Genomic DNA, 27,250 nt, shown 5'->3' with positions numbered 1-27,250 from the left:
AATTCAATCATTTGTCATAGCATTTTACTAATTTACAATACCTTCTTCATAAAATTCAACAACTTTGGTAACAAGCCAACCTTTCACAGCATTTTGAAGTTCATCGTCATCATCAAAGTGCTGAGACACAAACCATTTGATGGATGCATGTCTACTGTGAAACTTTGGTGAGCTGTTCAGAACAAACGTCGTGGTATGCTATCATCCGATGTTTTTTCCATGACAAGCCTCGAAGAACTCAAGAACTTTTGAATCAATTCCAATCAGACATTTTTGATCGTTCCCTTACAGCCTGGATTTGGTGCTCAGTGATTTTCATCTCTTCACTCACAAGAAATGTCTTGCATTGCAGCATTTTGATGACGAACTTCAAAATGCTGTGAATCATTACTGAGACTTTTTACAAACTAACCCAAAAATTATTTTTAAGTAAGTTTTTATATGTCCTCACTTCTTCAAACTGACAATATTGTGCCAAAAATTTATTTATGGGAAATTCACTTTTACCAGTTCTTTATGGTTTTCTGTTGCTAACTTTTGTTTTTTAATTCTACACTAATAATTTTTTATTATTCAATTTTTTTTTACATAATATGTGTGAACCGATTCACAATAGAGTTTTCAGGTCTCTGAACATGAATGAAATATTAATGATACTAGAAGATGAAGTTCTTATTCCTTTGTATTTGATAACATACCTGTTAGTCAACAGCATAGTAATGATTCAGATAGCCTTTCTTGTTCAATTTATAATAATGATGGAAGTATTGGTTTAACGTTCTGTCTTCCTAGAAGGCCTAAATGTAAAAAACAAAATTGTTTTAACATGTACAAACAATGACATATGAGGCAGGCACAACAAAGCTTTTCTGCTAAGTAATTATACGAATCGTGAAATGTCTCCATGTGTCAAATTATTTTTTGATGATGATGTTCTAAATGTATTTGTAACTGAACTAACTGTTATGCCCTTTTCAAAAATAATCCTTTCATCACCAAGGAAGAAATAAAAGTATTTTTTGGTATAGTAATTGTCTGGCTACAATATATTGTCAGGAAAATGTCGATACTGCTGGGAAAAGAGTTCTCATATGAGAAATGAACTTGTGTATGGGTCAATAACAAGAAGAGATTGGTGTTTCTGTCGATAATCGATTTATTCATTCTGTAACCAACAAAATCTTTGTTGCAGATGAGAAAATGTGGAAACTTTTTTGTCCTCTTGTAAATCTTTTAAAAAAAAGAGGGGTGCAGAAAATTTTGTTCACTCAATCATTGGCCCACAATGAGTCCATGATAGAATACTTTGGCAAGCATAGCTGCAAACAGTGTTTGAGGGGAAAACAGATTCGTTTCGGCTGTAAAGTATGGTGTCTTAATTCTCCCAATGGCTACTTCTGTAACTTCAAAATACGTCAGATGAAATCAACTGTTGGCAATGATGAATATGAAATTTTGTAATAGTTTTCCATGCAAACCTTTTATGGAAACTTTGTACTGTTAACACTAGCAATATAATAATTTATTTATTCTTAAGTAGGGTTCTTTAAGTCTATTAAACTAAAAGAACATGCACATCACAAAATGAGATTTAAAAGATTAAGAAATATATTTCTTTCTACTTGAATTATTTTCACTGCTAATTACAATGACAGATGAATTTCCCTAAGACAAAAAGTATTTACTGTATAACTTTTATTTTGAGAATCTTTTTATAGGAATGAATCTATTGAACACACTGAAAGACAGAGGTTTTACTGCAAAAAGTACTATGAGGGAAATTAGGATTCCCAAAGACTGCCCCTTGTCATCCAATAAATTTGTTAAAAAAAAAGCCCAGAGGATATATTATCCACACTGTACAGCAGACTGAAAATACAATAATTGTTAAATGGAAAGATTATAATATCATGTGTATTACTCCTCATAATTATGACATAAACCCAGTTGGTAAGGTTGAGCGATACTTACTGCCAGAGAAAAAAATCATTCAAGTCCAGCAGTCAAATCTGATCAATGAGTACATAAAAAATACGAGAGGGACTGACACCATGGATCAACTGAATAATTACAGAATCAGGATTCAAAGCAAAAAGTGGTGGTGGCCAATTTTCAGATACCTTATCGAGAGTAAATTGTAAACACCTGGTTTCTCATGAAGGGATGTGGAAGTAACACATGGCAGTTGGAATTCAGTAGAGCTATAACAAATATCTACAGAAATTTATGAAGTGGGACTGAAAGCAGTGGGGGTGTACACAATCATGCTCAACTGATACTTCACATAGGTAATTACACAATTTTTCTAATTAGAAATAATAATTATTAATTATTGTGTAATTAATAATTAAAATAATTATGTTAATTAGAAAAATATAAATGTGAATTGCACTGCATTTATGATTTTTCAAAATTTAATTTTGTTTTTATAGACACTTTCATGCTGCTTTCGATAATGTTGATCATATGGTAAAAAGTAACACAGAAATAAAAGAAAATGTGGCCTTTTTATAGTAGTCAAACTACAATCTCAACTAAAATCTCTTTTATCTTAGAATTTAAAAAAATGATGACTTGTTATTTCTAAACATAAAATAAAATGTTGGCCAATAATCATATAACCTTTACACATTATAAAACATTTGTAGAATAAAATTAATAAAAAGTAGGATAATAATGAATAAAAATTCCACATGACAAAAGAGTTTTATACTAGATTCTAAACTAAGACAATGAGAATGCCTAGCGGTGCCAGATGGCAATTGCTGCTCATGCCCAGCAAAATAATATAAGCGCCTAGCGATGCCAAGCAGCACCTACTGAATTTTCACGCTAATGTCTATGTACAGCTTCAATAAATAATATAAAGACCATTTTTGTAGTGAAAATAACATAATAAAAGGATATTTATAATAAAAAAGTAAAAGCATTACAAAAAATTAATTCAGGTGTAGATGGATTAAAATATAATAATCAATTTTCAGGAATTATTGCTATCCATGCCTTCACCAGAAGTATATGTTATAAATACGTTGTTTTAATAAATGTTTCTCTGTTACTGCCAGAAATGTTAATTCTATGATCTGATTTTAATAGTCAGACAAAAAAGACAACATTAATGTTTATTATGATAATATATTTATTGTTAATTTTATATGCATACATTCTTGGTATAGCTGGAGTTTCAGCTGAAATACCTGAAAGCACTAGAGTATTTTAGTTTTTTTTTATTATTATTATAATCTGTTAGCGAGAGGCTAATTATTATTACTTGTATATTGTATTATTTATGTTAATTACACGAACTGGTTGTGTTTGATAAAAAAAGATTTATCTGATAAAGTGAAAGGAGTTCAAAAACAAGTAAGTATGCACATTTTTATGCAGACTAATACTATGCTGAAAATTTTTTAATTAGCTTGGGGTTAATGTTAAAAAATAAGTAAGAAATATGATTCATTTTGAAATTTAAGTAGAATAAATTTCATTTGATTATTTATTTCAGTTGTACTTTAATTTACTTACCATTTGAAACATTGTATTAAAAAAGAGTAATGATTAGTAACATATACAGCCCTTTGTTGCTTGAAAGGACTCAAACTTCTGACTTTAAGATAACACAGATCTTAACCATAGAATGAAATCAGCATAGTTACAAACTATAATATTTTTTAAATAGGGGTAATAAATACACAAAATATTATTACTTATTTATTTGGCACAAACTATAATCAGAATGTTATTATAAAAATAATTAAACTCTAAGTTAACATAAAACAGTAACATATACGTATAAAAAATTAAAATATGAATAACAATAATAAAAATAATACATAATATAAACGAGTTATTACAGTTAACGGCATGACTGAAACATCTACAAATAATCAAAAAATATTAAGCATGACATTAAAAAGAGTACCTAATTAACAATGATTACTTAATATTGTTCAAGAGTCCTCATGATAAAAGAAAATTTATTTTCCTCTTTCATTTGGTCTCTAGCAATAGCTATGTGATCTGAGGAAAATAGCCCCAGCTTTACAGTTAATAATTGTGTGGAAACTGGTAAAGAAGGATAATAAAATGAATTAAGAAGTGACAGCAATAAATGAAATCTAATAATAAATACAATATTAGTAGGCAACAGTAAAATAAAAACATATTTGGTTATAACATAAAAAATTAATCCAAATACTCGGTACTTAAGAAAAAATTAGTTGAAATATAAAGAATACACAACATAAAAACAGAATAATTAATTTCAGATTTGTAAGTGACGGATAGGATGGGAATGTTTCCGTGTGGAAGATTTCTTGAGTAAACTTGTTTATCCTAAGTTTAAGTCAATATAAAAAGAAACTGGTTCAACGTAAAAGCTTTACATATTTAATGATCTTACTTGGAAAACTTCATGTAAATTTACCTGAAGGTAAATTTGTATTTGATGGCTAAAACATTACAACCAGAATCCCAATTAGTTTATCAAGATGTTTTTTCTGATTATTAGGGCATGATAGAATCTAAATCAATAAGATAATTCTTTTTGGAAACAATTAGAAATCTGAAAAACTTTCTCACGATGAAAATAAAAATTCAATCCATTTTTCAGCAAATCTGGAATATCATCAGAGGGACCCCATACATATATTTATGTCAATATCAGCTTGAAATTAGGTTATAAGGTATACTACTTGGATAAGACAAAATCAACTACTATAAAACAGAATTGTATTTATAAATCTTGAAAAAATGATCTGTAAAAGGCAGAATATCTGACCTCTATATATGTGTGTGTGTTAAGTACCACAATCCAAAATTTGTAAAAGACCTAGATACGATATACAAGTCACTCTTGAATCCGGCAATAGGCATTTTCAAGATATGCTAGCTACACTTACACATGTTAGCTAGGCTTACTAAAGAAGTTAGGAGTGATGTGATTTCCTGTCGTTTTCTTCAAACTGAGGTTATTATAAAACACAAACTTCAAACTATATTTACCATAAACCCTAAAAATGTAATATCATATTTTATTATTTTTCTTTTTAATCACAACAGTGTTTGTATTTTTAAAATATATTTATGAAACTAAAGCTTAAAACTCGTAACTGATCAGCACTACAGATAATCTCGATTGTAAGAATTACAATTACTGAAACAATTTGTTATAAATAAATCAACATAGATAATCTTTCACAATCAATGTACATTCAATCTCTGTAAATAAATCTTTCTATAACTTGAAATCCATTTATACAGAGAAAACCTTATTTATTACACAGAAATATAAAAATTATAAAAAAAAAAATAGACAAACATAAATTTATTACATTGCAATATTTTAGAAATCAAGACTTGTAAAATCTGTTATTTTGTTTTTGTAAGTGGTCTGTTGAATAACAATGACAAAAGCAAAGAATACAAAAAAACGTATGTATAATATGTACTCTTATAACTGAGAGTAATGGATAATTATCTTGGATGCTCTAATTTTGTAAGTAAAACTAGAATGAAAAATGTAGGGTATACAGAAATCACTAAATTCAAACAATGAATAAATATTTTGAAATTTAATATGAACTGTACATAATGTTTATAACAATATTATTATTATACTCAAATATAGCACTCATTTAAATGGACTTAGAAAATTGCCTGAAGATAAGCAATATTTAATTACATTTGATTCATTGTCACAGCAAGTTAATGCAGCTAATATACAGTATTCTTTTAATATAACAGGTAATGAGTAAATCACTGAATTACATAAAACAAATATCTAAAATAGTTCTAAAAAGTTAAAAAAATAGTAATGCAAATGAATGAAGGTAGAAAAAAATTTTATCTGAAAAAATGAATAAAATAAATAACCATTACACTAATATTTACAAATTGGTCAGTCAATGATAGGTCAGAAGGTATTAATTTCTAAAGGCAGTTATTGTTTTACCCTCTTACTGAACACATCTGAAATGGTGTAATAAATATGGTGATTATACTAAATATAATATTTACACTCATAAAAAATGATAAAAATACTTTGCATTTAGATAGAAATAGATTTGTTTATTAAAAATATTTATATAAAAATTTATGGATCAACAAAAGATATTGCGATGTATCGTATACCCTCAGTGACTTCTAAGCCTTCATGATAATGGGTTAATCTGCCAGGATGCATCAGTAACCAACCGACTTTGGTATCGACAACACTGCAATTATACCTAATGAACTTGCAACCACCACCCTGAAATAAATAGAAACAGCAAACATAACTTTCACTACTTCATTGTGGTAATAAAATGAAGCAAAATAGAAAAAAGCACATACATTATAATATTAAATACAGACAATTAACTAAAAATGATCCATTGTAGATACTGATTATAAAGTACATGCTTCTTCTCAAAATAAATCAGCAAATATTCACAAAAATCTCTTAAAAACAATCTGTATTATTATTTCACTGTTGTAAGCCACGGTTTGTAAAATAAGCCTTTGCAATATGTAGGCTAATAAAACGTAAATGAAAAAATACTACCATACATAATCAAGCAGTACATCTTGTGTAAATAAACATTAAAACAAATGTAAAATTTAAATCATTATAATTGTTTTAATTTAATAAATGATTTTAGATGTGACATGTATGTGATTGGACAACTTTTCATAAGAATATGTAATTATATTATTTCACCCTCTGTAGATAATGTATAATTAATACTTTTTTGCTTTCATAAGAAAATTAAAAAAAAAAAAAACATATTTTATATTAAAAACCTGTGGAAAAGAAAAAAATAAATATATTACAAAAAGGATTCATAATTTTAATCTTTGAGACAATTCATTAGAATGTAACTACTCGAAGTAGAATAAAATGTATAAAAAAATGATTTCATACACTAATATAAAGCTATTAACTTTAATATTTGAAGTAATACTATAATCACCTTGTAATCAATGTTTGGTTTGTTTAAGGCTAAGTTTATTGTGTACGTAGAAGAATCATGGTGAGGCTTCAGAAGCGGCTGTTCATCTGGTTTGTATCGAATAACAAAATTCATCAATGAACGAGGAGGCTGTAAAAATAATAAAAAATAAAGTCCAACCAAATTACATTTAAAAAAATTACACTTTAAAAAAAAATTGTTACCTGGACTTTTGTAAGTGAAAATGGTAAAGGTGGTTGTAATACACAGAAAAAAAAATGCGTGAGCACAGGAGGTGGAGGGGTGATTTGGGGGGGTTGGGAGTTCAAAAAAAAATTTTCCAATACAAAAGTTGTAGTTCATGCAAAAATCTACAAATTTTAGGAGGTTACTTTTTAAAATTTTCAAAATTTCTGAGAAAAATCTTTTTTTTCTTCGTTTTTTATTTTTCATTTCCGCAAAAATAATTTAATTTTGACGAAACTTGGTTAAAGTATACTTTTCTGTGTCTTAAATAACCACAAATTTTTTTGATGTTAATTTTCACTGGAAATCACAATAATACCATTTTTCACCCCTTTTAAACCCTCTACCACCGCTCATGTATTTATTTTTTTATGTTTATTATAAGCCCCTTTACCATTTTCACTTATAAAAGTGCAGGTAACAATTTTTTCCTCCTTTAAATGAGTTATTGAGTGTTGTTTCTGTGCAATTTTTTTTGTGCAATTAATATACCTATATAAATGCTATTTCCACAACTTGAAGCAGCCCTAACCACATATTTTACGCTAATTTTGGTTCTGTTTAAACATTTTTCTTGCAGCCTTTTCTATTTAAAAAGTCTTTCATAGACAAAGACTTTGTGAGTGAGGAAATAAAAATATTTAACATTAGCATATTTTTACTACAAACAGTAAGGAAGCATAACTACTCTGCTTTCAGCAAAAAAAAAAAAATCTCTATTGTTTAATTCTTTTTCTCTTTGTCTTCTACTCAGATGTAGCATCACATCACTTCTAGATTGCACACATTTATCTCTGTGGTAGAAATTTAAGATGAAAGAACCACATACTACAAACAAAATTAGCAAGATTGTGACATGATATGAAATGAAAATTATCCACGATAAATATTTCCCATTGCATTGTAATGATTGAGATTTCACACTCTTAATACATTTAGGGGGAGAGGCCCTACGATGGAAGTGTTTCTACTCTTTGATTAAAATACAAAGAGATATTAAAAAAAATAAAATCCATAAGATTTTATGAATTTTATTTTGGGATTGTAATATATTACCTTGAAGGGATAAATTTATGTAATTTATAACTTTCGCCAAAGATCTCAATACATTTGGAAAACATGTGATGAGTTTCTTGAGCCCAATGTAACAAAAATTTCCTGCTGGTTCTCTTAACCATGTAATCATCTTGAGCTTTGTCATGGTAATGAGAAGAACCTTCTAAATGATCAAGAGACATTTGATGTAAACTATGGGCTGTATAAAGAATACGCCAAAACATTTCCTTAAAGGTTTATAACATCTATAAGATGCAAGCAGTATGGAGATAGACATATTAAACAGAGTTAATAAGCCTCTTATGAACATTTTTCATTGTTAAGTATTGACTGATCCAGGTTTTTTCCAGTAACGTGCAGTAAGGATTAGCATTTATGAGTTTTAGTGAAAATTTCAGCAGAATTTTTTCTTCTTGTGACATCTTGACTGAAAAATTGAATATCCATCAACTTGCAGCAAAGCTTGTTCCTAGTTTGATGACTGAACAGCAGAAAGAACATCAAGCAGATGTTTGTCAGTAACTTCTTGAAGATGCCAATGACGATGAAACATTAATGCAAAGGATCATCATGGGAAACAAAAACTGGGTTTACAGCTATGATACTGAGACAAAAGTTCAATAATAAAAAAATCGCACATTACAAAAATCACCATCACTAACACTATTTAAGTGTTTGTAAATCGCATATTACAAGCACTTAAATACGCTGCATTCAAATAACAATAACACAAAAACTAAACGAGATATCAACAATCCAAGAACATGTGGTTACAGAGGAGGTTATGTGGAATACAGTGTTGCCAACACATCATTAAATATCTCTGTTGGCACGTAATTAAAAATATTCGGTTATTTTCTAAACAGACCTTGTGTACATGTCATAAAAACCATGTCAGACACATGAGAGCACCACCTTTGAAGAAAATTTCCTTAATTTTCATTCATTTTGAATTACTTTCTGAATATGTCTTGAATGTAAAAATTAATAATCAAAACAATTTTAAATAACTTTCCAAATTCACTGGTTGTAAATAGTTAAATATAACTTACTTTATAGAAATAACTTTGTTGGACTTAAGTCTTCTAGTCAATGATGTTACTAAAAATTTTAGATTGGGAAGATCTAGAAATCTCTCATTCATGTGTGTAGGGTTAGGATCATAGGCTAGGTTTTTAATTTTTAATAACTGTCAAAGGACCATTGCTTTGTGGCATAAAGCTTAACATTAAGAATAAAAACATTTTAGAAAAAATGAAGGTTGAATGCAGGTGTATTTATTGAGGATTCCTGCATCTACCTGATCCTGGGCCTTTTACAATACATTCGACCTAATTTTGCTGGTTGTGCAAAATTTTTGATCAATAATATAGTTTTGTTCCAATCCTGGATAAATCCCCTGTCTCTTGAGAGATTACAGATAAGTAAGTCCAATGTTTGGAGTAGGTATGTTTGGAGTAGGTAACAAAGGTAACTTCAAGTTAAGTTTTTTGTCTTGCGTTGCAGTTCCTTCTTTGAATAAATTTCTTTCTTGTCAATCACCATTTGTTCCCTGCTACAAACCAGAACAGGGATCAATACTTTATCCCTGCTCGGGTTAAAGCACCAAGTGTCAGAGCAATATACTTTTTTATTTTGTGACTAAGAATACACTAAGGATATACTGACCAATATGAGGGCAGTTTGATAAATCAGTGACTTCTCTGAAGGTGGCACTCCAATCACTTTCCTCTCCATCATTCATAAGTCTTATCTTATCTAGGCCTGTATACAAAGTTTTGAGTCATTCTGATAATTAGTAGATATTTAACCGCACCTAAAAAGTTGATATGTAAATAAAACATGGAAAAAACATGAATTCTGTGTACTCACAAAACACTACTATTTGGGAGGAAAATTAATAAGGAAAACAAGACAAAAGCTTCAGAGTTAATAAGGAAAGTCTGCTCATTCACATGGAATGGTTCAAAAATTCTTTACTGAATTTCACTGTGGTCGCACGAATATATGTGATGCTGAGCTTTTAGGACATCCAAAAGAGGTGACTACTCAGGAAATGACCAATAAAATCCAGGCTGTTGTACTAGAGCGCTGAACAAAGGTAAGTGAAATTAGTGAGGTCATATACATTTCAACTGAATGTGTACGGCAAATTTTACATGAATGGTTGGGTATACAGAAACTATTGACAAGATAGGTGCTGTGATTGCTGATACCTGATCAAAAGTAGTGCCACATGATGACTTCAATGCAATGTTCAACCATTTACCAGCATAAGCCAAATAAGTTATTGTGGCGTTATGTTACTGTTGATGAAACATAGATTCATTATATGCCGGAAACAAAACATCAATAAAAAATGTTGACCGAGTGAAATGAACCAGATCCGAAAAAGGCAAAGACGCTTCCATCAGCTGGTAAGGTCATGGCCACGATTTTGTGAGATGTACACATGGTATAATATTGAATGATTACCTACAGAAGGGAAAAATATACATGGGAGAGTATTATGTCTCATTATTACAGAAATTCGATGTAGTACTAAAGAAAAAGCAGCTTCATTTGGTAGAAAAAAGTACTCTTTCACCACGACAATGAGCCAACCAACTCACTCATCTGCAATTTCACTTGCTACATTAACTAAATTGCATTATGAATTACTTCCTCATCCACCCTATTCTCGAAATTTAGTCCCGTCTGACTTCTTTTTATTAAACCTAAACCTAAAGAAGTGGCTTGGTGGAAAGAAATTTTCATCGAATGAGCAAGTTACTGCAGAAATGAATGAGTACTTTGGAGAGTTCGACAAATTGGAAGACATAAAACATTAAGAAAATCACAGGAAAATCAATTACTTAATAAATATATAAAAAAAAGAAGATTGTGTTGCAAGAATAAATCAAATTTTGGTAAAAAGGTATTTTTTATTTTAGTCACTAACTTATCAAACCACCCTCCTATATCAGATGAGGGCCAACCTGCCTGAGAGCAACCTAGGGACACTACTTCAAGTATGGTGGCTAAATAAGATCAATGCAATACAACAAAATGATCAACTCAATGACAAAGAAAACGCTTACATCATGTTCATATCCAATAAATAAATGTGCTTGTATTGGTTGCACATATAAATCCAGAAATTCTAACCAAGTCCTATCTAGGCCGACTTGTTTCATGTGAATGTCACGTGTTGGAACATTTTCATAACCACCATCCAATCTCTCATCCTACACAACAAAAGATACATAAAATCATCAAAATTATTTTGACAATCTAAGAAAAATTTTTAAGAATGTAAAATATGTATGTAAAATAAGTAATTTATTAATCCAAACATTACTTAATGTGTACTTATAGTAAGTTATATTTTTTGATTTTTGATGGATTTCTCATATCTGTGACAGCATTTGGCATTATCAAACTAGATGCATAATTAAGTGTCAGAATGATTGCAGAACAATTGAATTTGAACCTTACTACAGTCCATCAAATTTTGGCAAATGAATTGGGCATGGAAAAAGTTTGTGCAAAATTGGTCCCAAAAAACTCACTGTTGAACAAAAAACAACAGGGTGGAAGTGTGCCATGATCTTCTAGGGCAAATTGAAACTTATCCTGATTTTCTAAAAAATGGTATTAGTGGTGATGAATCTTGGATATTTGAATATGACCCAGAAACAAAACTCCAGAGCAAGACACACTTAAAACTTCTGTTGTCTACTAGGTGATTTAAAAAGGACTTCACAACATTAAAAGCATATAAACGTTTATTAACTTACAGATTCAGTTGGGGTCTCATTTCATAGAAAAGCACATCAAGTTTGTCACCCAACATTCACGTGGGTTTGATATCGCTTCCATTTGTAATGTGGCATACATCCTGCCTGAAGTCGATGTAATTCCAGACTGTAGCCAACAAGTCGGGTGTTACCTCTCCAGCTGCAGTGATAATCTGAAGTCTTAGCTCAACAAGATCAGCAGGCAAAGATCCCGATTTTAAATGAAACTCCACAAGAAAAAACCTAGCAGGGTCAAACCTAGCGAGGTGGCCATGTAATCGGACCTTTTTGACCAATCCACTGACCTGGGAATACAGTATCACGAAAATCTTAGACTTCTAGGTGGTAGTGAAGTGGTGCTCCATCTTGCTGGTAGCTATGGCATCTATCTAGATCATCACTAATTAACTGAGAAATTAGAAAATTTTGAAGCATGTCTAGATAAACGATACCATTTACAGATGCCTCCTGGAAGAATGGGCCATGGCAGTCTTTGTTTGCTTAGGGGACATAAAAACATTGACCTTAGGGCTATCACGAATGTGGTGCAAAGTTTCATGAGGGTTTACAGCACCCCATATTTGGCAGTTATGGGTTTCACCTTGCCACTGATGTGAAATGTTGACTCATCATTAAAGATTACATTGTTTAAAAATGTACCATTTTCTGCAATTCTATCCATCATTTACATAAAAAAACTGCAGCTGGGCAAATTTGTCGCCATCTGTAATGAGTTGAACCACGATTAGTTTGTATGGCTTCAAGTGCAAAGCTTTCTTCAAGTTGTTCCACAGCAGCTGCAGGGACAAATGGGCATCCTGGTGACTTTGTGTGTTTAACAAAACCTGTCTAAACGAAGGTTTGATGCCAAGAGTAAATTGTATGCCTAGTGCAACACTCCCTACTGCACTCTCTACATTTGAACTGCAATTGCTGACTGCAAATCATGAAACCAAAACACACAGAGCATGTTCCACACCAGTATATGTAACCATTTTTAACAATACTGGTGAGTGCTGGTGGCTGAATTCAGTACTAATGAACTACGAAAGTCAAAATTTGATGTGGTTTGCTATGAAATGAGATCACAACTGAATCTGTAATTTATCTAGATAGATTTTTATACGCTTTATATTTGTGAAGTCCTTTTTGAATCACCCGGTATTATAACAATTTTGAGCTATAATCTAGTAGTAGCACCTTTACAAAACTGAATTTAATTTGTCAGTACTCAGCATCAATGCCCTATTATTTCATTATTGCTGATTTCCACATAATTCCTAATTTACACTATTATGAATCTTGCTTCTCAGTGTATTGAGAGGCTAATTCATTGCACCATAGAAGGCCATTATCAATAAATAGAAAAATATTCATATAATTCGATAATATTTTATTTAATGATTTAGATTATTGTTTTTCTTTAATATTTAATTTTAAGCACATTATTCAGTAAGTTAAGCTGATTATCCATTAAGTTTTAATGCTGATTTAAAAGAATATTATTTTGAACTACCTGGGCAATATGTTCTTAATTTAAACGATACAGTTAAGAAGAATCAATTTATAACAAACCAATTAAAGAAGAAGAAATAACATTTGTTTCCATGATGAATAAAAACTTAAATAATTCTATAAAATCATGTAAGCAATATCTTAACTCTTAAAAAATAAATTTTTAATAAGTTATCAAAAGTGTACATTTCATTTGTAATCACTCTGTATTTATAACAATATAGAGTTAAATTACTCTAATAATAGTGTTCGATCATGGAAACAAATGTTATTTCTTCTTCTTTAATTGGTTTGTTATAAATTGATTCTTCATTAAGATGATTGCTTACATGATTTTATAGAATTATTTAAGTTTTTATTTATAAATGTTCAATGTGTGCACAGTTTGTAACATGACAGATATCAACACGATAGTTGAATTCGTCAGATCAGATGCAAGCATTCGTCAAACACATGCAAGCATATGCCAGTCAACGGTAGCAATAGCATTTGTATTGTGTTGTTTTAAGTCATTGATATCAACAGGAACGGGTGGTTCAAAAACTTTTGTCTTTTACATAACTCCTTAAGAAGTAGTCGCAAAGCATTAAGTCTGGACTACGTGGTGGCCAACACTTAAAAACCATGTTTTCCTCATTTGCATGGCCAATCCATCATCTGGTACGGCATTTATCCAGATAATTTCTGATCTGTCAAGTGCCATTAAGGTGGAACTCCATCTTGTACAAAAATGAAGTAGTCACTATCTTCCTCGAGTTGAGATATTAGCCATTCACTTAACATGTCCACATAAATTACTCTAGTTACTATCAATTCGTGAAAAAAGAACGACCTGTACACCCTTTCACGAGATACAGCGCAAAACATGTTTACTTCAGGGAAATCGTGTATACGTTGTAAACTTTCTCTTGGGTTTCTTACATAATGTCTATTAACTTTTCCACTAATGTAAAACATACATTCATCACCAAAGATTAGGCAATGAAAAAAAGCCATTGTCATTTTCAACACATTCCTGCAACTCCACACAGAAATGTTTAAAGACTTTATCATTGACATTTAAAATTGTACTAACTGTAATTTATAAGGCGTCATTTTCAAACATTTCCAAAGAATTTTCCACACAGATGGTAGAGGAATTTGCAATTCTAAACTTGCTGATCTAGTTGTTCTGCGTGGGCTACGTAGATACACATCACAAACATGATCAATTTTTTCTTCTGAAACAGGTCTTTCAGCTCTTTTCTTCTTACACACACACACACACACACACACACCCTGTGTTTTGAAACTTTATTCCAGTAATAGATTGAGTTTCTTGTTGGTGGTGATTTACCATATTTTGTTCTGAAACATCGCTGAGTGACAAGTATGTTTTGGCTAATTCGAGCACACAAACAGCTTTCTCTACTGTAGTTGCAGCCATCTTGCCAGACTGGTAACATGACACACCAATCAGTGAAATTAGCAGCAAAGCAGATATACCAACATAAACTTTAACCTACAGATCATTTTATACTTTTTAGCACACTGTATAATATACTTAATGAACAGGCATCTTTCAGGTATGTGGCATCTTTCTTTAGATGTAACTGTTAATAGTTTATCCTGTTCAAGTCGAATGATCAGTGGCAATCTTTAATTTTCATGAATGTAATATGTTACTCATTTATCAACAGAAAATAGTGACTGGAACCCTTTCCATTCCTTTGCTATATCAGTCAGTATCAATTACAAGTTTTATAAATAATGATAACAGTAATAAAAAAGATAATATAAAGGTTTATTTTTGTGTGGGAAAAATTATTTCCCAAATGTCAATTCTGATATTTTTTAATATCACTAGCACGAATAATTTTTATTAGTTTCAGTCTTTAAATATTATTTTCAATAAAATTAGAAATTTGCTTTCAAACAATATAAATGAATTGAAAAACATATAGTTTGAAATTAAATCAACTTCAGAATAGGATTCTTTTTTTGTAATAGAAAATTCTCTTTGCATAAACTGCATCCTTTAGAGTATTCTATTGTTTACTGAATTTTTGTAGTTTAAACTATCATATTTTAATTATAAGAACATTGACATGCTCTGCAAAAGGGATGATGACTGATGAATGGTACCAGTCATAAATATATTCTTACAATGTCTTCTAATAATAATAGATGTTTAAAAAAACGCAAATTACCTTGTTTGAACCATCTGACCATTTGCCAAAAGATTCCATTATTTCAATCAGTTCCTTACAGAATCTTGGCGTTACTATCGGAAACCAATAAACATCTGGGCAAGGCTGAAAAAAGCACAATTAATACATATTAATTCATTTTATTAGATTCATTGAACAACGTAAACCCTTTTTTTATACAGGTAAGGAAATTTATTTTTTATATAATTATTTACCTGAAGTACAGTTTTATTCGGATTTAAATTTTCAGAATAATTAGGATGAAGATAACGCTGTTCCCATTCGTATCTATTGTATAATAACTGATAAAAATCTGGATTCACTCTTGATATATCAAACTGATCAGGATCAACCAGATGTCCATAATCGATTCTGTTATCGACATACATAAATACTCCCTGGAAAAATAAAACTTTAACAATAAATGTTATATTGTACATTAAACACACAATGATCAGACTTCAATAATTTATAAGCTCAGTAATGAATTCAACAATAAACTAACAACTGCCTAACAATCATCTTGCAGACACTTAGATAAGGTCTCGCTGAGCTTTTGGATCCTAGTGGAAATGCTAAACTATATCCTTTACATTCGATGGGTCTGTAAGACTTAAAATATCTTGCATAGTAATAACTTGAAAGTGAAATTATGTGAAATAAGTATGAAATGATACAACTGAAGAACATCTGATTAACTGTTTTTCATCAATCATCATATGTTTGAACAATATCCATCGTTAAATATGTTTGTACAATATCCATTTACTTAATGAAATTTCACAGTTTGTTATTTTTTGAATAACAATTTGAGTTTTTATGCCACATTACTTCGTACATGATTTTGCACAAATTTTAATGAGGATGAATGATATGATAAGTGAAAAAATGCCAGAATCTTGCCAGGAATTGAACCAGAAACCAAATGATCCAGAAGCCAGCATCACTATCACACTTTTTGGCCGGCACTTTGCCAGGTGATGTTACAAAGAAAGTTAAAAAAATCCATACATTTTTTGTGTATGGATACATCTGTTTAATGAACTAATTTATATTTTTATTATACACAGTAAACCTGGAATGAAATATAATCCCAGAATATAGTAAAGTATATTCACAAAACACTAAGTAAAAAACCAGAAAATTGAGACTGAAATTTTTTCAATTTGTCAACTTAAAATATGCCCTGATTTTGCTTACAAACACTTTTATTATATTTAATTGCTGAGGATAATTTATTTTCTAACAAAATAAATTCATAATTTTTTGTTTAAATTTTGAATGGGACCTATGATCCTCTTTCAGTGGAAATATTTTTTTGTGATTTACTCACATTAGCTGAATTAAGAAACAGGTTAAAAGGGGAAAAAATGAAAGAGAACAGTAATAACTTGAAATAAGTTTTAGCAATAATAATTTTGGAATTTTTCATGGGGGTATCTTTTGGCAAAATTTTTTTTTACATGTTCTATTATACTTCAGTTCTAAATATATTTGAGTGAAATTGTTCTTAGTAAGATAATAAGTACAATTATCTTTTCTGTTAAGATCATTATAGTTTTTATGTTGAGTACGGCTTCCTTTCTTAGCTTCATTCTTTGATCACTTGTTGACACCTTTCGGAACCACTCCATTGTCAAAACTAATTGTACTCCATTAATATTTCAATGGTTGAAAAGAAAACTTACAGCAATGTTTAAAGTAATATTCCTTTATCACTTTGAGCCCCCTCACGAGGCTAAAGATTTTTCATAAATATAAAATATTAAATGGACTTGCATTCAAATGTTACCATGTTTCATCATATTGTACAATGATTTTTTCAATTTTTTAATTAATGATTATGTGTCTTTAAGAAAAAAAAGTATGTTAAAGAATTAAGAAATAAATAAAACTTAAAAAATATTTATATGAAATATTTTTAGAATTTCAAATGGTGGTTCAACAACTTTCTTGTAGAAAAAGACTTTTTTCACAATCTGTTTGCTTTAAATTTCAGTAAAGACATTCAGGGAACAGAAATTAAAACAAATAAAATTTGAAATAATTTCTATATGAAACATTTTTCAAAATTTTTTCAGTTATTGTATTGATAAGAACTACTATCTAAATGAATACTGGATAACTTGGGAGACTGGGATTCGATTCCCATCCGGAGAAGTTAACCAGTATTTAATAGTCTAAAATAAGAAAATAATATAACTTCCTGATAATTTACAGTCTGTTAAATGGTTAATTGAAGAGCCAAGATCAGTTCAATTTTATGGACAGCTTTTGCAGGTTATTTTTATTAATGTCCTGTAACTGTAACGATGATAGGCAACCTGGCATGTCATAAGTCACTTCCAAAACATTAGCTGTTCTTATAAATAGCTAGGCTTGCAGTGATTGTGGTTTTTGTGGTCTTTTTTATTGAGATTAAAATAATGCTGCATATTCATACAACAAAAACCTAGTAATAGAAATGTAGATGATATTCAGTCGTACAACTTCATTCTGTTCACACAAGAACTAGCTGGATTCAGAAGATTATTACTCTCAATGAAAGCAACTGACTGGTGGCTCTAGAATGTCAGGTGCTTTTCAAGGGTCAGAGCCATGAGAAACAGTTTGACAGAAAAGATAAAGCAATAAATTAATAAAAAACTCTTTCTTTTGTGAAACAATGCATTATATACACTGCTTCAACTCATTAGGGTAAACATTTTTCTGTAAAATTGAAATTATAAAATAATTAACCTACACGATGCTGCAAAAATACTTACTCTGTTATGTGAATACAAAGAATTGAACAAGCTAATTTCTAATACATCTGGAGACTAAAATAGAATCTTTTGCTGATTAGTGTTCAAAGGTTGAGTCACAACCAAAAAGGGGAGCAGAATCAACATTTACCTGCTATTTAAAATAACACACTTGATGGAAACAACAAACTTACCTCATTTCTGTAGTGGCTACAGAATGCCATATCAGGATCATTAATATCATGATGGTAATTAGGTTTGACATTTTTTATTACAGTTGCATTTATCAGATAAACAGATGTAATGTAAGGCACATTCCAAATACCACTGCACAAAAAATTAACACATTAACTAAGACTTTTTTTGTACAAAATTCATCAATGATTAATACATGTAACAGATGTGCAAAAGAGTAGACATAAAGTATAAGTAAATTTTATAAAATCTTACAATGATAGTATGAATTTTGTAATAATGTATCATGATCAAACAAATATTCATTAATGAATAATCTGAAGTTATAAGAGTCAATAAAATAAAATTATATCATAGCTTCCTTCTATTTTCCCTCATATAAAGGATTAGCTTTACTAAAAAATAACTGTTAACATCAGACATTATGAAAGTAACTGACCCCTAGCTGCTCGTTATATGATTAGTTTAAAAAATAAATAAATAAAAAGATAAATAAGATCAATTAAATAATAAAATATTAGTTCAAAAATAAAAATCAATGGTTGAAATGATGTATCTTCTATGATGCCCAAATCTTTTTCTAGCACTATACTTAAACCATCGACTCATCTAATAAATTATTCTTTAAAAAGTTTGATATTTTCCTGATCTGATATGTTAATCAGACTGATAGGGTTAAACAGATTCATAAGGGCTCTTTTATTGAAAATGAAGGAGACTTTATGTTTTTATTTTCATTGCAGGCAAAGTAAATGAAAAAGCATGGTTAAATCAGTTGTCACGCATTGAATATTTAAGATATAATTCTACATCCCTGTGTGGTTTAGGAAGGATTAACAGACTGTGCTGGCTGTATCAAAATGTATACATGAAGCTCTTTAATTTGACAAGGAAGAAAGGCAACTACAGTTTTGGATCTCTCAAGAACTTTTAATTTTCAATCATGAAATTTTATTGGAGAAAAAGATGTTAGGGGTAATACCTTTACAAGAGGTTATCTCTAAAGTAAAGACTGTTACATTGTAAAAAAATTTATTCTGAAAATTTTATAAATATTCTTTATTTCTCTTAACTACATACTTTATATTACTTCTCTATATAATTGCCACATGAATTAAGATATTTATGTAGCGATACACCAGCTTCAATATATCCTTGTTGTATTCTTCTGCCACCAGTCCATTTAGCCACTGATTAACAGCAATTTTAAGTTCGTCATCCTCGATGCTTACCACTAAAAAATTCTTTAAATTTCCCAAACAAATGGTAATCAGAAGCAAAGTCTGGACTATATGGTGGGTGATCGTAAATTTCCCATCCAAATGTTCTCAGTAAATCACGTCTTGGACCCGCAACATGTAGAAGTTCATTATCGTGCAGCAGGACAATGCTGTCAATCAGCCGCCCATGTTGCCAATTTTGAATGGCATGTTGTAACTTATGTAGAGTTTGGCAGTAAGCCTCTGCATTTAGTCATTGGGATGAAATCATCAGCAGTATGCCAAACCAATGCCAAAAGACTGTGGCTATCAGTTAGCGTCCAAATGGCTGTGGCTTGACCTTTGTTGATCTGGTTGCTGATTGAGGATGACGCTACTCACTAAACTACACTACACTACACTACACTACACTACACTACAGTTTTCTCTTTGAAATTCACATATATCGCTGATTTATTGAGAGCCTTCCCAAACTTTACTTTCATTTATTACATTATCACTGTACACAGCAGCAACCAACTGCCTATGAATTTCAGTCGGCTTAACGTTTTGATGGTTTAAAAAATGTATGACTCCATGTATTTCACAGTTCGTGGCAACATCGATTTTCCTATTCATTTTATAATGTAATAACTCACACATATTCAAAGATTCTACAGCGCGACAACTTACAGGCAACAATGTGTGTATATTGTGTGCATGGACATGAATGACACAGGTTTGCTAACCTTAAGGAGAGAAATTCCCCAGTGGTCTTTACTTCAGAGATATCCTTCGTAGATTGTTTAAAAGATACATTTTTCACAGAAGTTGATTTTATTGTGAATATTAAACAAACAAGTCAATAACATCACAGATGCAAGTCTGCATTTATGAATGTGTTATAAGAAGTGATATAAACAGGATTCTTGGTCTTGTTTATTTTCCATCTTTATAAACAATATTTTCAATTTAAAATGATAGAGTATTTTTATAGGTTAATGCCACATCCCTTTTGGGGGGAGGACTGTCACAACAAATTGGTATCTTCCACAAAAGATAGGTTTTGTAGTTTTGTTAAGTATTTGGGAATACACAACCACTGAGATATCCCTTCATAAAATAATTAAAAACGAAAAACACATCACATTAATAGACATAAATAGACTCAGAGAAAATAACTTGTCAACTTAAAAAATCTAGATAATTAATTCAGAATTCCAAATCCTTTAGAACAAATCATTGATACAGAATAAAATCACTAAATATAATGTAATGCTCTTGGAATGTATAAACTAAACTGTTTATTCTACATTGGTCAAACAGGATGCAGTTTTAACAAATTATACAATGAACACTTAAAAGCCCTTCACAGCAACATAGTCAACATCTGCTAATAAAATCATAAATCCACCAACAGTGATAACAATCTTGATTATCTAAAAATAATACTTATATAACATTAAATGAACAGAAACAATTCAAATTGTGCATACTTTTTGACCACGTTCTTATGTATATGCCTAATGAAAAAAAAAAAAAAAACAAAAGGAACATTAGCTAATTCCATATTGCAAAGATGAATAAAACAATTTTTTCTGTTTTTAAAAAACATTTTATAGTACAATTTGGTTCAGTGTATCAATACACAATTTTAAACTTTAACTTACTATTATTTTCATACAATCCGATTCTCTAATTTTGTTACATTGACTTTATTTGTTTTCTGGCAAGTAAAGTAGCATTTACTGTATGAAATTGAGATTTTCTTAGTAAAGATTTTAACAGGGACTGATCTTTGTACTAGGTTTTTGGGTAATTATGCTGACACAGTTTTCTTTTAAGTATAATAAATATGTTGATTTAATTTGTTGAAGGACACAAAATACCAACACTTAAAAGATGTCATGTTTACATAACTGGTTCTCCAAGACCACCTAAATTAAACAATCCTGACCAGCCTTTCAGGCATTAATTTTTTTTATTAAGCCAGTAAGGTAACAATGATTGGGAGAGAGCAGTATAAATGAATAGAATTGTTGTATGGAAATGAAGTACATTTTAGTAAGTTTATAAATTACAGAACAACTAAAAAAAAAATTTAGAGTAGTGTTTTATTACACAAGTGTTAGATAATAGGAAAGTTTGAAATTAATTTACATTAATATACAGAGCGTTTCATAATGTTCTTAGGAGTTACAAAAATTCAGTACAAAAAAGTATTTCACTTACCTAAATGAAAGTTGTACGAGGTAAAGAAAAATATAGATTAAGACTTAATGTTATAGAAGAATATTATAAATTATAAAAGTTGCTAAAGTAATATCTTATGGAGTCTTCACATTCATCCAGAAGATTCTGGATTAGTTTGTCAGAGCTAGAATTTTTCATAAAATACAAATAATCTGTATACATAACTTTTTATGAGATGAATTAGAGATCTATTTAAAAGGGAAATAAAATGAAGAATAAAAAGGTTTCAAAATCAATCTGGAAAAAGTCTACAAAAGAATAGTATAGAAAGAACTACACTAATAGTAGATTTAGAATAGCATATAAAATCCCAATCAAGTAGCTGATGATACAAAAAATATTGTTCCATTGGGTGTTATGATAATTCTATTTTGCATTTTAACATAATTATATTTACACAGTAACTTTCACATATTTATCTGATATATACTATTCTAAAATTTGAGATCTACTGTATCCTGAATATATTAACATACCATAATAAGTTGTCTTTGACCTAATAAATTTGTTCAGTTAATTTAATTATTTATTAAACTTTTTTCAATTAACAAAGTTCAAAACCACCACATCTAAAAGAAATCATTGAATTTATATCTTGTATTTGAAATTAAATATACCCAAGTACATACAACCTTACTAAAAATTAAATAATAATTAAAAATAAAGAAACAGAAATATTGTAAATATAGAGACTTAATGAGAAAGAGAAAAATGAAAAAAAAAACATACTTTAGAACTTTTTTTGTAGTTAATTAATCCATTAGATGTATTGTACTGTATTCATTAGATGTAAGAAATACCAGTAGCATATGAAAAATATACAATTTTGTGATTTGAATCTTCCAGATGAAAGACTATTATCGTCCTTTTAGAGGTCAGCAATAAAATTCATTTATACAACTATCATTAAGATATGTAAATAGGATTAACAAGAGAAAAGAATACTGGATTTACAAGGCCGTTTTTATTAATAATTGAATCAACTGATTCAGTTTAATTATTTTATTTTTTGATGAACCAAAACAAAGCATTAATTTCAAAGTGCCAAACGCAATATAACATTGCTGGTAATAATTAACAGACAATAAATTTTCAATTTTTAAAAATGTCTAAATGTAACACTAAAATGGAATAATTAAAAAAAAATTATACATCAAATGAGTCTAGGCATGCGAAAGTAAAAGAAAACTTTGTTTAATCAATAACTATTAAATAAAAATCAAATGAATAAAATTTGCATTTTTATTTTATTTACAGAGAGGATGGATGATAAAAACAAACTAATTAAAAGTTAAGAAAAAAGAAACATATTTTAGTTTATGTCGGTATAGAACAAAGTCATCCAATTACGAATATATAAAAATAATAGTGATAATAATGACAACAACATAAGAGCATAAATGAATCTTTATAAATTGTTCCGGTGTGCGAGCTCAGTCAGCCAAATTGGTTGTTGATTGATAAATTGGTCCTTAAAGAGACACATTTAAAAGCCACAAACACAAAAAACTAGATTATACTGCACACACACTTTATAGTATAAAATGAACACATTGGATTATCATTATTATTCATCGACAACCAATGAAGTTATGAATAATGTAACCAATACAGTGTTCAAAAAGTGATTCAACCTTATGGGGGAATTTTTCTTCTTTTATTGCAGGTTTAATTGAGGAAAAATGGGTTACACAATGCAGCAGAGAATATTCATCATCTTCCAATATATTAGATGTATAGATCAGTTATGCCCACACCCAGAATGCCTACACAGAAAAGTATGGTGTGGATGCACCAAACAAGTCCTCCATCAAGCGGCTATACAAGTTCCAAGAGATAGGGAATGTGGCAGATGCAGCCAAAAGTAGTCAACTGAAAGTGCTAACACCAGCAAATTTGATCACCATGCAAGCTGCATATTCTGTTAGTCCCGAGAAGTCTGTGCGACGCCTATCTAGTCAGTCTGGTCTTTCCATTGGTAATGCCCCCATGGCATTGCGCAAGTGTTTAAAGATGCATCCATACAGAATTTGTGATATTCACAAGTTGTTACCTGTAGACACTGGAAAACGTGTAGCTGTCTGCTAGTGGTTCATGTCACCTGTAACACCAGATGGAAAAGAGCTTGACGATTGGTTTTGGTCTGACGAATCATGGTTCCACCTTGATGGATACCTGAATACATAAAATTCACACACTTGGTGTATGGAAAATCCACATCAGGCTTCATAAGTCACCTCTGCAAGGACAAAAAGAGGATGTTTGGTGTTTAATTTCATGTAGGTGAATCTTCATGACATTCTTTCATGGCACAGTAAACAGTGAACCTTATATACAGATGGTGCAACACTATACCTACAGATTAGTCAGAATACAAGTGGTTTCAGCAGGCCGACAATGCTATGGCTCATACAGCCAACAGCACTTTGACTTTCTTGCATCATTGTTTTCATGGACAAGTGGTTTCATAGTGGTTGTGGCCCTTGGTCTCCTTATTTATCCCCTCCTGACTTTTTCTTGTGGAGATATCTTAAGGATGATGCTTACAAAACTCATCCTCACACCATTCCCAAATTGCAGAGCGAAATTGAACGACGTATCATTGCAATTCCTTAACAAACATTGCATATGTTTAAGAGCATGCAACACCATTTCAATTACGTGAATCGCATAATAGAGACCACTTTCATCAACTGTTGTAACTTACTCAATTTCCCATAAGATTGCATCACTTTTTGAACCCTCTGTAGTTGATGTAGTGCTCATGTTCCAATGAGTCTGGTGGTTTAAGAATCAATTTCTATCAAGGAGCTGGCACTTTTTCACCTACTATTTCACCCTTCTTGTTACCTTGTTAAATTTCATACAGGATATCTTATATTTTAACAAACAATTAACATTAAAAAAATCTTTTGTTGTTTTCAAGCAAATTAAAGAAAAAAAATCAGACATTTTAGTCTACAGTAATGTTAATTAAATTCAATAACACAAATTCAGCAGTTATAAGAAAATTCATCAAGATATTTTACATGACTAGTTTTTCTAAGTCGTAACTCTCCTCAATTTATGAGTAAAATGTAATTACACAATTTTGTTTGATTGATAAAAGAGGAAAAAATGCTAATTTAGTTCCGTTTAATAAGCAGGCAACTTTCATCAAGTGACTTCCTGTAAATTCAAATGAACAAAGTCTATTCTCTTGTAAAGTTTTATTTTTTTTTTGTGAAACTACTAAGGAGATTACAATATGCTATTTTTATATCACTTTAGAACTAGTCTGTTTTTTATTATATATATATATATAATAAAATAAAAATATATATATAAAAATCAAAATAACTAATAATTTAAAAGAACTGACATCCCAACTGAAAGAAATAGCTGAAGAACTAGCCCCTATAAACCCAAGAAAATAACACCAATGGTGGAATGAAGAATGTGACAAAGCATTCAAAGACCGACACCGGGCTTGGATCAACCACCATACCCAGAAAACTGAAGAAACTAACCATGAATTCACCAAACAAAGGAAAACAACTCAGAAAATTATAAGAGGAACCAAACAACAAGCCCAAAAAAACTTGATTCAGCAAATAGAAGATAGTTCCAAGAAAACTAATTCCCGAGACTATTATAAAATTTTTGGTCAGGCTCTTCAAAGATATGAACCACCAACCCTTATGCTGAGAGGAAAAAAAGGAAATATGGCCCACACCAATAAAGAAAACACTGAAATTTTGGCAGAAACCTTCAATAGACTCCTCAACTGTGACGACCCCCCAGAGCTTTTTGAGATTGACACTGAAACTCCAGTTAAAACTTCACCGGTAAATATCAACCCGCCAACAATTCGCAGAACTCTGGAAACACTCATCAGTTTATTCAGTCAAAACTTCCCTACATCTATATCTCGTGAAAATATGGAAAGAAGAAAAACTTCCAGAACACCGGACCACAGCCCTCATTCATCCATTACATAAAAAAGGGGATAAAACTAATCCGGAAAACTACAGAGGCATATCTCTCCTGGATTGCACATACAAAATCCTGTCGAGAATCATGTACAACCGATGCAAAGACCAACTTGAACTGGAACTTGGGGAATACCAAGGGGGATTTAGGCCATGGAGAGGTTGCCCGGAGCAAATAATATCCCTAAACCTTATGATGGACTTATATAAAAGACGGAAAAAACAACTAATAATCACCTTCGTCGACTTTAAAAGGGCCTATGATTGTATACACCGACTATCCATGCTAACTTTAACCAATACCCAGTCCAGAGTGAAATTCAGAGGTGAACTCTCTCAACCTTTCTACATAAAAACTGGATTGGGGCAAGGAGACGGCCTCTTACCACTCCTTTTTAACTGCGCCCTCGAATTTGTCATGAGAAAATGGTATGAAATAAATCCCAAAAATATAAAAATGGGTACTAAGAAAAACTCCATCACACTAAATTGCCTAGGATTTGCAGATGACCTCGCTCGTTTAGCAAATAATATTCAAGAAGCCAAAACACAAATCATGAGCCTTCAAAACCTAGCACAAAAGATAGGGCTTCATATCTCTTTCGAAAAAACTGAACTAACGGCCATAGATCCTCTGGTAATAGAGCACATTACATTAAACAATCAGAAAATAAAATAGTAAAACAATTTAAATATCTAGGGGAAATGATAACTTATAATTTAAATGAAAAAGTGACATGGCAAAACAGGACAAATAAAATGATTAAATCCCAAAAATTAACTTGGTCAACATATAACAAAAAATGCCTTTCTGCTAAAACAAAATTTAAACATTATAAAACTGTAGTTCAGCCAGAAGTCACCTACGGAAGCAAGACCCTTTTCAAAATCACTCAGAAAAACCGAATTGATAAAATTCTGAAAATAGAGAGGAGAATTGTCAGTACGTGTATCAATAAAAAACACCAAAAAGAAGGCCAATGGTGGATTGTGCCAAATGAGGTGGTGTATCGAGAAATAGAGCTTGTTACTGATACTATGCGGAAAAAAAGAATCTCTTTCTTTGGTCATCTCATAAGGACACCGGAAACAGGACTGTCAAGAAATATCATTGAAAAGCTCTGGTTCCAAAAGCTAGAAGTAGGATGGATCAAAGAAATTAGAGAAGATA

The 27,250-nt window shown here is 30.6% G+C and overlaps 1 protein-coding gene across 1 annotated transcript in view; it reads right to left on the bottom strand.

Moving 5' to 3' along the window:
* Positions 1–3,704: 3,704 nt before the first annotated feature.
* Positions 3,705–27,250, bottom strand: part of Plod (procollagen lysyl hydroxylase) — a 147,005-nt gene continuing 123,459 nt past the window's right edge. The window contains exons 11-16 of the mRNA XM_075357076.1: positions 18,656–18,788; positions 15,933–16,115; positions 15,718–15,822; positions 11,315–11,461; positions 6,954–7,082; positions 3,705–6,250 (exon numbers count right to left, since the gene is read on the bottom strand). Of these exons, the coding sequence (XP_075213191.1) occupies positions 6,095–6,250; positions 6,954–7,082; positions 11,315–11,461; positions 15,718–15,822; positions 15,933–16,115; positions 18,656–18,788 (853 nt within the window). The 3' untranslated portion in view covers positions 3,705–6,094. The remainder of the gene's footprint in view (positions 6,251–6,953; positions 7,083–11,314; positions 11,462–15,717; positions 15,823–15,932; positions 16,116–18,655; positions 18,789–27,250) is intronic.

Source organism: Lycorma delicatula, chromosome 2 (assembly GCF_047948215.1).
Source record: "Lycorma delicatula isolate Av1 chromosome 2, ASM4794821v1, whole genome shotgun sequence".
NCBI lineage: Eukaryota > Metazoa > Arthropoda > Insecta > Hemiptera > Fulgoridae > Lycorma > Lycorma delicatula.
This window is presented reverse-complemented; position numbering and strand designations above follow the sequence as displayed.